Source organism: Salmo salar, chromosome ssa29, assembly GCF_905237065.1.
Source record: "Salmo salar chromosome ssa29, Ssal_v3.1, whole genome shotgun sequence".
Taxonomy (NCBI): domain Eukaryota; kingdom Metazoa; phylum Chordata; class Actinopteri; order Salmoniformes; family Salmonidae; genus Salmo; species Salmo salar.
The window spans coordinates 13,926,677-13,939,971 of NC_059470.1; the positions used below are offsets into that span (position 1 = coordinate 13,926,677).

General features: G+C 44.4%; 1 protein-coding gene across 4 annotated transcripts in view; it reads left to right on the forward strand.

Moving 5' to 3' along the window:
- The window catches only part of LOC106590190 (transcriptional activator GLI3), a 130,174-nt gene that overhangs the window by 105,919 nt on the left and 10,960 nt on the right, over positions 1 to 13,295 (forward strand). For all 4 annotated transcript variants that reach the window (XM_014180925.2, XM_014180927.2, XM_014180926.2 and 1 more), the window contains one exon: positions 6,193 to 6,333. In XM_014180925.2, coding sequence (XP_014036400.1) covers positions 6,193 to 6,333 — 141 coding nt within the window. The remainder of the gene's footprint in view (positions 1 to 6,192; positions 6,334 to 13,295) is intronic.

Below are 13,295 nucleotides of genomic sequence, written 5' to 3' on the forward strand. Positions count from 1 at the left end.
TATTATATGCTAGAAGACGAGATGAAGATAATGAACAGAATTGATGGTTTACTGCGTCGGCAGCCGTAGAATAGGATGTGGTGTTTGTACTGTTCAATTCTGTTCACACAACGCATAAACAGGCGTGCACACACACACACACACTCAGTCATTCACTCAGACGGAGAGCTTTGGGGCCAATTATGTGACGTACTGTAAAACTATTTATTTATTTGCCTGTTTCATTCGGCTGCTTGTTCGGGCTACCGCCTCAGAAGCGATAAGCCACATTGATCTTGGCGACACCAGAAGGAAATTGTTTTCCTTTTAATCAGATGCTTAAGTGAATGGAAAAAAATGAAAGAGAAATTAGACTGCATGTTTTCTAAAGGGCTCTCTGTGCGCTTGTGTCTGGAATGAGGCCTCTAAAGTGACTCTGTGTGCTTGTGTCTGGAATGAGGCCTCTAAAGTGACTCTGTGCGCTTGTGTCTGGAATGAGGCCTCTAAAGTGACTCTGTGCGCTTGTGTCTGGAATGAGGCCTCTAAAGTGACTCTGTGTGCTTGTGTCTGGAATGAGGCCTCTAAAGTGACTCTGTGCGCTTGTGTCTGGAATGAGGCCTCTAAAGTGACTCTGTGCGCTTGTGTCTGGAATGAGGCCTCTAAAGTGACTCTGTGTGCTTGTGTCTGGAATGAGGCCTCTAAAGTGACTCTGTGCGCTTGTGTCTGGAATGAGGCCTCTAAAGTGACTCTGTGCGCTTGTGTCTGGAATGAGGCCTCTAAAGTGACTCTGTGCGCTTGTGTCTGGAATGAGGCCTCTAAAGTGACTCTGTGCGCTTGTGTCTGGAATGAGGCCTCTAAAGTGACTCTGTGCGCTTGTGTCTGGAAGGAGGCCTCTAAAGTGACTCTGAGCGCTTGTGTCTGGAATGAGGCCTCTAAAGTGACTCTGTGCGCGTACAATAGAAGCAAGCCTGTAGACTCAGAGATCCACATTCGGTGAATGAAACTCTTTTCTCTGTTCTCTCTCTCACACGCTCTCTGTTTCTCTCCATCTCTCTCTGCCTTCCTCTGCCATTGCAGGTCGGTACTAGCAGTAGAGCGAGGTGATTTTTACGAACCATAACTTTGCCAGAGAGAAACCTTGTACACCCTCGGCTCCTATGTTACAGTCTCCAGTACTCTCCAGGCTGCCCAGTCATGTAATGTTTACGGTGACAGTGAAATATGTCTTGACTAATGGAGCAACCTTGAGCAGGAAGTTAGGGTTAGATTCCTGAAATACTCGGCTCAGACCTGTCGTAGCTCAACTCCCAACACAGAGCAGAGCTTTCAGTGCTACATTTCCGCTCCCAGACTCACGTTTTACTCCCGGTGTGCTGAACAAGGCCAGATTCACACGATTACACCTGTGGAAAGGTGTAACAGAATCAGCCTAGGTTGGTTAGGGGAGGGGAGGGTAGAGTAGGGGGAGAGAACGTTTTGGTTGTGATATGACTGTGGTCTTGACTCAAGAGTGTTGTAAGGAAGTCTGTGAATAGCATGTGTAACCATGGGCTTACTTAAAAGTATATATATTTTCAGCCCCATGAGTTCCGAGCTGATATGGTCTTACTTACTGTATACAATATTTCAATTTCGGTTGTTCTCTGCACTCTAACTCTTCTCTAGTGTCTCAATGGTTAACCTCTTGGACAACCAGGTACATTTTGTAAAAAAAACACTTGTTCTCACCTGACAAAATAGAGGTGGCAGGTTAAATAATGAATACGTTGCCTGTCAGTGAAGCGTTTTTTTTTTATTTAGATTTATTAGGATCCCCATTAGCCGACGCCAAAGGCGACAGCTAGTCTTACTGGGGTCCGGCACATAACGAAAAAGGCATTACAGACAAAAGATTTTACAATTTACATACATTCAAAAACATGAACATGTAGTGTGTGTACATCTATCAGTTACACATACATGTCAGTACATACACACAACAAGTAGGTCACATGGGGGAGAGGCGTTGTGCCATGAGGTGTTGCTTTATTTGTTTTTGAAACCAGGTTTGTTGTTCACTTGCGCTATATAAGATGGGAGTTCCATGCACCCATGGCTCTGTATAATACTGTACCTTTCCTTGAATTTGTTCTGGACCTGGGGACTGAGAAAAGACCCCTGGTGGCATGTCTGGTGGGGTAAATGTGTGTGTCAGTGCTGTGTGTAAGTTGACTATGCAAAACAATTAGGAGTTTCCAACACATACATAGAAGTGATTCAGTCAGTCTTTCCTCAACTCTCAGCCAAGAGAGACTGGCATGCATAGTATTAATATTAGCCCTCTGATTACAATGAAGAGCAAGACGTGCCGCTCTGTTCTGAGCCAGCTGCATCTTAACTAGGTCTTTCTTTGCAGCACTTGACCATTTGACTGGACAATAATCAAGATAAGATAAAACTGGAGCCTGCAGGACTTGCTTTGTGGACTGTGGTGTCAAAAAATCAGAGCATCTCTTTATTACGGATGGACTTCTCCCCATCTTTACAACCATTTAATCCACACCATTCATTACCAGATTCAGCTGAGGTCTATAATTTAGGGAATGATTTGTACCAAATACATGCTCTTAGTTTTAGAGATTTTCAGGACCAGTTTATTACTGACTATCTATTCCAAAGCTGACTGCAACTCTTTTTCGTTCAGTGACTTCATCAGCTGTGGTTGCTGATGCATATATGGTTGAATCATCATCATACATGGACACACATGCTGTGTTTAGTGCAGATGGCAAGTCATAGGTAAAAATAGAAAAGAGTAGAGGGCCTAGAGAGCTGCCCTGCGGTACACCACACTTTACATATTTGACATTAGAGAAGCTTCCATTAAAGAAAACCCTCTGAGTTCTATTAGATAGCTCTGAATCCACAATATGGCAGAAGTTGAAAAGCCATAACAATTCTCAATAACAGGTTATGGTCAATAATATCAAAGGCTGCACTAAAATCTAACAGTGCAGCTCCAACAGTCTTCTTATTATCAATTTCGTTCAACCAATCATCAGTTATTTGTATCAGTGCAGTACATGTTGAGTGCCCTTCTCTAAAAAAGTCTGAAAGTCTGTTGTTAATTTGTTTACAGAGAAATAGCATTGTATTTGGTCAAACACCATTTTTTCCCAACAATTTTCTAAGAGCTAGAAAATTAGAACCAGTAAAGGATACTTTACCACTCTTGGGTATTGGAATGACTTTGGCTTCCCTCCAGGTCTGAGGACAAAGACTTTTCTCTAGGCTCAGATTAAATATATAACAGATAGGAGTGGCTATAGTCAGCTAACATCCTTAGTAGCTTTCCATCTAAGTTGTCAATGCCAGGTTTGTCATCTTTGATTGATATCAATCATTTTTCCACCTCTCCCAAACGTACTTTACAAAATTCAAACTTACAATGCTTTTCTTTCATTATTTGTTGTTTTATGCATGAGTATGATGGCTCACTGTTCGTTGTTTTCATTTCCTGTCTAAGTTTTCCCACTTTGCCATTGAAGTAATCATTAAAATAATTGACAACATCAAATGGTTTTGTGATGAATGATTCGATGAAAGATGGATTTGAATGAGCCTTTCTGCCCATAATTTCATTTAAAGTACTCCAAAGTTTTTCTCCATCCTTCTTTATATCATTGATCTTGGCTTCATAATAAAGTTTCTCCTTCTTTTTGTTGAGTTTAGTCACATAATTTCAAAATTTTCAGTACGTCAGCCAGTCAGATGTGCAGCCAGCCTTATTAGCCACTCCTTTTGCCCCATCTCTTTCAACCATACAGTTTTTAATTTCCTCATCAATCCATGGAGCCTTAACAGTTCTAACCGTCAGTTTCTTAACAGGTGCATGTTTATCAATAATTGGAAGAATGAATTTAATAAATTCCTTAATTACAGCGTCTGGATGCTCTTTATTAATCACAACAGACCAACAAATATTTGTGACATCATCCACATAGTCACAGCAAAATATTTTGTATAATCTCTTATACACTATTTTAGGCCCAGTTTATGGAACTTTGGCTTTCCTGGACATAACCACTATATAGTGATCACTGCATCCACTGGGTACGGATACAGCTTTAGAACAAAGTTCTAATAGTATTAGTAAAAATGTGATCAATACATGTGGATGATCTTGTTCCTGTAGTGTTTGTAAACACCCTGGTAGGTTGATTAATAATCTGAACCAGATTACAGGCACTGGTTACAGTGAGAAGCTTCCTCTTAAGCAGATATCTTGATGAAACCAGTCAATATTCAGGTCCTCAAGAAATTAGATCTCTCTGTTTACATCACATAAACTATCAAGCATTTCCCACATATTATTTAGACACTGACTGTTAGCACTTGGTGGCCTATAGCAACACTGCAAAATAAAAAGCTTTAGATGTGCCAAGTGAACCTGCAACCACAACACTTCAATAACACTTGACATAAGATCTTCTCTAAGCATTACAGGGATATGGCTCTGAATATATACAGCAACACCTCCACCATAAGCATTCTTCTATAGATGTTATATCCTTGTATTGCTACTGCTGTATCTTCAAAGAAATTATCTAAGTGAGTCTCAGAAATGGCTAATATATGAATGTTATCTGATGTTACCAAGTTATTTCTAGGCTACATATAATATGGGCTATTTTCTGCCCCCTGGGTATCTTATCAGAGATAGACATAATATGAAAAAGAGCAAACCATGCAAGAGAAAAGTATATACATTCAGTAGTCCATTAATCAGTTGGTGTTTGTAAGTGTGTGTGTGCTGTGGGGTTGAAGCTACAAACCCATAGGCTTGGCACTCTCATCCCTTCCAGGCTTTTGGGACAATGAGCCTGTCTCTGGCAGCTTTCATGGCTGGGATAAGTTATTTCCTCTTCTGGCGCACAGCTTCAGGATTGTCCTTGTTGAGGAGGATGTACATTCCTCTCAAGTTCTTGGCTCTTTCCAGAACACCTACCTTGTCCTTGAACCTCAGGAACTTGACCACTATCGGAATGGGCCTGTTATCTGGGCCGGTGGTGGGTTTTCCAGTCCTGTGGGCGCGTTCCACCTCAATCATCCTGTGGTCTCATGTGGAGATTCTGCATTTCCATCCACAACAATGTGGTTCCGCCTTGATTGTCCCTTGAGATAATGTGATTTCTCCGTCATTGTGAACATGGATTCCCATACAGATACTGATGTCCTCTCCTAATGACTTACAGATTACTTTCACCTTGCCGTTCTCCTGTTTTAACTCATCAAGCTGACCCTGGGAGGACTTTGTTCAGGTCCTGGACCTCTCTGGTCAGGTCATCCATTATTTTATTAGTTGACTCCAACAGAATTTAGACACAACACACAACAGCTATTTACTTGTTGCTGTAACAACTGTTGGTAGAACTCTTTTTGTTAGTTTAGAAGATCCTTCACCTGTGATAGAGAGACACCACTGTCCTCAACGTTACTCCCGCCGGCTTTGGTCTTTGTCATAATAGCAACATAGGTTACGCCGGGAATATTGAAAACAATATTGAAAACAACAAACAACAAACATCACGGATCTAGACAGCCACAAGGCTGGGACAATCCGCGGTCCCAGCCACAATGGCTAAACGCATCACGGGCTGCGTTTTAAACCTCAAGAAAAGCCCACTAGCATGATCGGCACCTAGCTAGCAGCTAGGCTAGACCTGGCCTTGGTCAGCAGGATCACTGGACAGATAGTGGCGGTCCCAGCAACTGATGCCGACCGTGTCGCGGTAGCTAGCTAGGAACCAAACTTTTTCAATAGACTTTAAAAACGATTTTTTTCTCATTTTATTCAACTGTTACCATGCACCTGCAAAAAAGATAGCTCAGATGTGCGAGTGCCTTTTGGAATTTTAAAACTTTCCAAAACAACATACTTTCCAAAACAACAAACAGAGCTCTCCCTCGTTCCACGCTCAACAAGAAGTGACGCGAGTGGGGAAATCTGTTCTCGCTGTAACCCTGTCAGTGTCTGGTTATTGTGACACGGTCAGTGTTGGGTCACTACTGTAACACTGTCAGTGTTTGGTTATTGTGACACGGTCAGTGTTGGCTCACTACTGTAATACTGTCAGTGTTGGGTCTTTGTAACACTGTCAGTGTTGGGTCACTACTGTAAAACAGTCCATTTTGGGTCCTCTTTTCTAACTCTGTCGTGTTTCTGTACTCTAGGACCATCCTGATGGGATGACTCTTGTGAAGGAGGAAGGGGACAAGGACGACAGCAAGCAGGAGCCAGAGGTGGTGTACGAGACCAACTGCCACTGGGAGAGCTGCCACCGGGAGTTTGACACCCAGGAGCAGCTAGTACATGTGAGTACCTGGTCATTCAGTATTGTAGCCTTCATTTCCAGGAGGCAGAATCAATAGGAGACTATGGCGTCTGGTTTTGCGATACTACCTCTGTCAATTTCAAGTTCAAAACGTTATGACACATTTAGAACGCAGATACTGTGCAGATAATAGCGCAGTAAGTAGGACACCCGGTTTAGAAGTCCGTTTTAGGAGCCCCCTCCTCCAAGTCGACTGGTCCTATAGTTCTCCTGGACTTCTGTCCCCAGTCATAACACCCTCTCCACACTCTGGTCCAGCAGCCTCCCCCTGTATGTCACCATGTTCAGTGCAGAGTGTTCTGCAGCCTACAGGCGTTGAGTAATGCCCTTGCCGGATTCCAGATTGGTTTCGGGGACGATGGTTAATGGGCTCAAAGGCTGCCGAGCACGTCTCTGTTGTGCTACGACACTAACTGATTTGGCCGGCACTGACTAGACTAAATCCTGCACAACCAGGCCGTGAGCCTCCACTGTTCTGTACTGTCTACAAGTCTGTACCGTATTGACTGTAATATACTCCCCCCATCTGTCATACAGCTCCTCACACTGCCCAGGAGAGGGATGACTCTCATCCTGTAGAGCCTGAGGGCCTATTCTTAACCCAACTATTAATGATATTGCTGATGCCGTTGGTGTTGGACTGGTCTCCCCTGTGACCGGCTGTGTGTTACTTACCACTAGGCCCACTGAGAGGGGAGATTTGACTTCACTCTCAGTGTTTGATACATGAGAGCTGGAGCTGAGGGGCTGATGGTGAGAAGGAAGCCACCGTGGTGTCCCTTTTAACTACATGTATCTTCAAGCACACACACACACACACACACACACACACACACACACACACACACACACACACACACACACACACACACACACACACACACACACACACACACACACACACACACACACACCAACCACCCTCATCAGCACACATCTGATAGATAGATCCCCAGCTCTCCACGGCTGTCTATCCCGGCGTCTGACATTGCAATCCGCGGCCGCGGCGGTAACCCCTATCTATAATTGATATCCTCAGCGCGGAATGGGCTGCCTCCCGCGTTTGAAGGGCTCTGCTCAAAGGTTGAGGATCTTGACAAGTTCTTGCCCCTGTTTCCGGGGGGCAGGGCGATTTGGGCCGGGGTGAGGGGGGTGCATCATACTGGGTAAGAGCTTGTTCACTCTCCTTTTAGTTCCACCAGGTGAACATCTGTTTTACACTAACAATGTCCACTCTCCACACACTAACTACCCTAACCTCACGTAGGTTTCACTGCTGTGCGTCTGAGAAGAGATATTGGTCCATGTCAGGAAATAATCAACACGTCCTCATTGTCTTTTCCCCTTGCAAGTTCACTCAGAATAGTTTTTTTTCTCTCCGTCATTGTATTTTATTTCTCATTTTATATGCCCATGCAGATAGGGTTAGCCGGGACATGCTAATGAAACTATTTGCCTAGCGAACCCCTCCCGTCAAATTCAGCGAGCGGGGGAGAAAACCCTCTTATCTCCAACCCTCCCCCTCCTTACCCCCACCCCCTTCAGTAATAGGATAAGTATAGTATTTGGACCACAGTGTCTCTCCTCTAACGCTGGGGGGGTGGTGGGGGGGGTTCCATACAGCCAAACAATGGGATATCCCTTCCCCCTTTATTTAAGCTCGTCTTATAGAATGGTTATGGAGAACAATAATAGAATATGCTTCCAGCCTGGCTTTGATTGGTAGTGTGAGGTGAAGTTAACAACATAGTTTTCAGTTCTGATACATTTGGAATTGTTTGATTGTTTTCTATCGATTGTTCTTTGTCAATAGTCTGATATTAGTGCGGTAAAAACTCTTAAATTAAACTGCTATTTGAAACAAGCGAGGCAAGTTATACACTTCACAACTACTATTTGAAGTGTTAAAAAAGTGATGGTTACGTAGATGAAGATGAATTGGAATTCAAATCCGCCGTACACCACCCTCATTGCTTTCCACCTTGTTCAAAAGCGGCTCCTGTCGCGCTCCTGATGCACATTTTTATACTCTACAAATGCACTCGCGCCAGGGACACGCTGTGCCCGTTCCTTTATCATCCGCGTTGAAGCGCTCTCGGTGCCGCCGATAAGATAAACATCGCATCTACGCAATTTAGCTCACTTATCTGGCCTACCCAGTCAGCAAAAGCGAGGCGGGTGTCAATTTTCAGTTGCTGTATTTATTTAATTTCTTTCTCCCTCTCTCTCTATCACTTATTTCAACTCTGCCTCTCAACATCAACCTCCCTTCCCCCACTTCACCCTCCCCAAACTCCAATACCTTTTTTAGCATCACTCTCCCGCTCCCGCTCGTTTTCTCTCCTTTTCCTCTGTACCCTCCGAGGGAGCACTTTTAAAGATAAGCGGTTGGTGGTGGATTCTTTAATGTCTCTGTCTGAGATGTTTGGGGGTTTTGAACTGGGGTGGCTTTGGAGAGATGTGGGGTGACCCTGAGCCGGGGTGTATGTGTACCTGCATGTTGAAAGTAGCGGTCAACTTCGACCCCCCCCCCCCCTCATCTTGATACTGTGCTATTCTGGGTCATCTCCCTAGGTGGCGTTGTAATGTCCTTGTTCTTAGATGGAGATGGCATGATGTTAGCGTTAGCTCCCCTGTTAGCTCCCCCAGTATACAACCATGCTAGAAGGCGGTGGTTGCAGCCTGCGTGCCTCCCCGGTGTTGAGGGGAGATAAAGTTGGGCTCAGTCAGAATGCGGCCCCCTCTCCGCCTGCTGGCGCAGCCCTTTAATTGGTAAAATGCAGATTCTTTTTTGATCAGGAGAAGGATTAGGCACCTTATCTGTCTGGAGTATCTTACTCCAAGATGAAAAGGCTGTGCTGAATTACACATGCCAGTTCTAACCCCCCTCTCTCCTCCACTCTCTCCCTCCCTCCTTCCCTCTATATCCCTCCCTCCCTTGCCTCTTTTCCCCAATTTTTTCTTTCTTTGCACAAAGCGCTTCAGCAATTGACATCACAAAAGAGCATATGATTTATTAGGCTCTGTTTGATAAAGCTAAACGGTGTTGCGGGTCCCACAGCTTAGTGAAATTGCCTTGTAAACAGGCCCTATTTTCATGCACGCTTGCATTCTAATGTGTGTCCCAGAAAGAGTTTGATAAGGATACACTGTAGATGGATTTTGAAGTGGTTGGGGAAAATGGAGGAAAGTGGCGAAGTACTGATGGGATTCTGTGTATCTGGTGTGTTTATGTGTATGCGTGTGTAGCTATAATACATGCACAGCAAATTCTCCAGGGTTAAATCAACCACGAGTGTTAAACTTAACACTGAAAGTGTGGACCCGTATAGACACTGGAACAGTGTTAAATTAACACTTTCCTTAGTATAATGCCTTATTTGCATATTTCCCATGGTGCCTCGCCTTTCAAGTGAATTGTAGAGATACCACCTATTACTGCATTTCTTAGTGACAGAGACATGTTTGTTGCGTTCATCCATTTTCAGTCCTTTGGAATTCACCAAGATCCTAAGCGAGTATGTTAACATTCAAATGTGATTCTTTAACACAATACAATACGTATTTTATAAGGCCTTATTTTGAGGGCCTAGATTTACCCTAATACAGTGGCCTAAAATGCATGGTTTACAGGCCACAGCAGGCCTGCAAGTCACATTACACTGGCTTGCAAAGTGACGTGTAAATCCTATTGGAATCTAGTGATGTTACGTTTGATACCAGAGCTCTGAGGCATGCGTCGAAATCGCTAAGCAGCTAACTTCGAAGCAGTGTGCCGATGCGCGTATCACTTTATCAGAAGTACGTCATCGATGACGTCCGAAGCTTCGTTTGATCAAGTGCTTTTTCCAAAATGCGAGATCCCACTGATTTCGATGTGGTTCCGGTGCTTTCTTCGATTAAGCTGCTACTGGATACCATACTTATACATCTAGTTAGGATTTTGTACGTGTTGTTCCACCTGACCGGTAGCTTAGCAGGTAGCATAGGGAACTACGGAACATTCAGGGACAGATATGATGTCGAATCCCGTTGAAGTCACACTATTTAAAAAATAGTTTTATGTGAAACCACACTATTCTGCACTGTTGTCCAAATCATTTGTTTTATTTAGTTTAGTATAAGCTTCTGTCTTAAGCATCCTAAATAGTGCCATAGATTCAGTTTTTTGAAAAATAGTCAACTTGAAGGCAAAAAAGGGAAGCATGAAGCGAGATGCGAACCTGCTAATCCAACTGATTGTGGGCTATTAAAGCCAACGACTTGCCGCTGCGCCACGGTGTTTTGATAAAATCAGTGGAAAAAAAAGAATCTGATAATCACACGTTGCTATTTATTGCTGACCAGCAGACGTCACTAATTGTGAACAGATAAGGAAGCTCTGAGTAATGAACTTATTTTCGACAACATTGGCTGGAAAGCCTCAATGCTTCAGGAAGCCTCGTTTCCCCATCACTATTGGAAATCAGCCAGAGAGGGGATAGCCAACCTTTGTAATTTGTCATTTGTAGCTACAGCCTGCATTCAGAATGACTCCCAGGGTTGGGAAGACTATGATATAAGACTACCTAAAGAAATTGGAACAACCATTTCAGTAACGGATACAATAAATCCAAGTAACATATTAGTTTAGAAAATGTATGTAATTTATATTTGAGTATCAAAATATGAATTAACCAATCAATGTACAAAGCATAGATATTGAAACAAACAGTTCTCAATATCAACCTACAATAGAGCATGTTGGGAATGGTGGGCATGATAATGGTGATAACCATATGGTCATGACCATGATAACCATATGATAATGGTGGGCATGTTTTTGGTTCAACGCTGTTATTAACACCAACACTGGGGTTATTGTACACCAATGAGGGTTAATTTAACACTTACAATGTTAATTGTTCTGTTACACTAGGTAACGCTAGCCAATTTGCTCTGTGGGTGTAAATCCATGAAATTATCTGGATTGAGTGAAAATAATAAATAATACAATTTCCTTTGAGTATATTTTGTACCTGTCCTATGCAAATGATGCCTATCAAATTGTGTGTGTTTGTATATGTGTTATATCAGTGTGTTATACACTAACATTGATACGTCACTCTATACCTGTAAGCGTATGTGTACTGTGTGTGTGTGTGTGTGTGCGTGCATGCGTACGTGCGCATGTGTGTGTCCACTCTGTGCTCATCCCAGCCCGCGCCTGTGTCTCCCTCTGCCCCTCTTACTCCTGAATCCATCTCAGTGGCCGATAAGCTGCCAGGGTGAAGATGAATAACCCGCTTGTGTGCTGCCGCCACCGCAGCTATCAGCACCAGTTTGTCCATTACGCAGGGTCCAACACGTCCTGTCTGTCCATCCGCTCAGCATTGAGATTATTGATTCAATACAAATTGCCATTAGATCATGACCATTAGGGTCGTCTGCGGCCCGGGCCCCTCTCTGTCAGCGCCGGGCCCCATGCATCACAACCGTCAACGGCCCCTGGTCATTTGTATGGGCTGGCGGGAGGGGTTGGGGGGGGGTCGAGGGGGAACAGGGGAGCGGGTGCCAACAGCGCAACAACACTGAGGTGCTCCCATCCCTCCCATTGCTCTCAGCTAGGGGATATGGAACGGTGCGCGACGCAGACTGATCGCTTGCCACAGGGATTCCCTCACAGAGACGGAGGGGAAAGGGAGGGAAGGAGTGAGGAGCGGTTTTGTGACAGGAGGAGGGAAGATCAATCTAAGGGAAACGAATGTCCACGGCTCTCAATCTCCACCCCCCCAATCGTTTTCTCTCTGGGATTATAATTTTTTTGTCACTCCAAAAATGTAAACGTGTCAGGTTGAAATGAATGGAGGACCCTTGTTGATACATAAAGTCAATTGGAGCCGGAACTTAACGATTGCATTGTGTAACGTATTGATGTAGTTGGACTCTGAGAGCAGAACAGGGCAGGAAAGTGCACATGGCTGGTGAAGAGATGGCAGTTTTAGCGCACTTGTTCTGTCATCATATTGGCTGTGTAGGACACCCCTGGCTCCCACTACATAAGGGGTTAGTTAAGTGCAATTGTTCTTAGTCTCGAGGGCCCATGGGGGCCTTTCTCTTGAAGTAAGGTCCGACTTCATAGGGTTCTGTCTGTTTAGGGGTACGTCCCTTCCTTTGATGGGAACAAAGGTCTGTGACGGTGCCCTGGTCAGGACCCCACAGGCTTGAGTGTTGGGTCACAGACTGGACAGGGGGAGGGGCTGCTGGCTGGGGACAATGCTACCTTTGTCTGGGGACTGTTATGCCTGGAGGTGCACAGTGTCACTCTAGCAGTTCATCCCACACACACACACACACACACACACACACACACACACACACACACACACACACACACACACACACACACACACACACACACACACACACACACTGCCCTGACTTCTTGGAAGTGTCTTTATAATTATGTGGGTTCTTCAGCAGTACAGTAGTTGAAGAGGCAGGACACTGCAGACACAGGCTGCCTTTGTGTCATAAAGTGGAATGGGAGGATGAACTCCCCTCCCTCTGCACCTCTTTACCTCTAACACTCACTCGACTGACTCGCCCTTCTTTCTCTTATTCTTGTCTTCTGCTGTTCCCCTCCTGTTGTTTGGTTGCTCAAATGTGTTATAAGAAAACACAAATATACTCTAACAATGACTTGTTTCTCCCAGACGTTTAAGACCTCTCAAAGTCAAGTCTCTATTTATCCCCGTTTCTTTCCCATCCCCCTAAGGCAGAGGTCTCTCTCCCCGTCTCTGCTCAGGAATGTAATAAGACAGGTTCCTTTTGGTCAGGATATTGTGTCTGTCTCCCTTGGTTTAAATTGCTCTCGGAAAGGCCCTTCAGAGGCCGCCACACTACACTGTTGTCTTTTTGAGAGGGCCAGATGTTGACTTCATCCCCAGAGGATTCCATGTC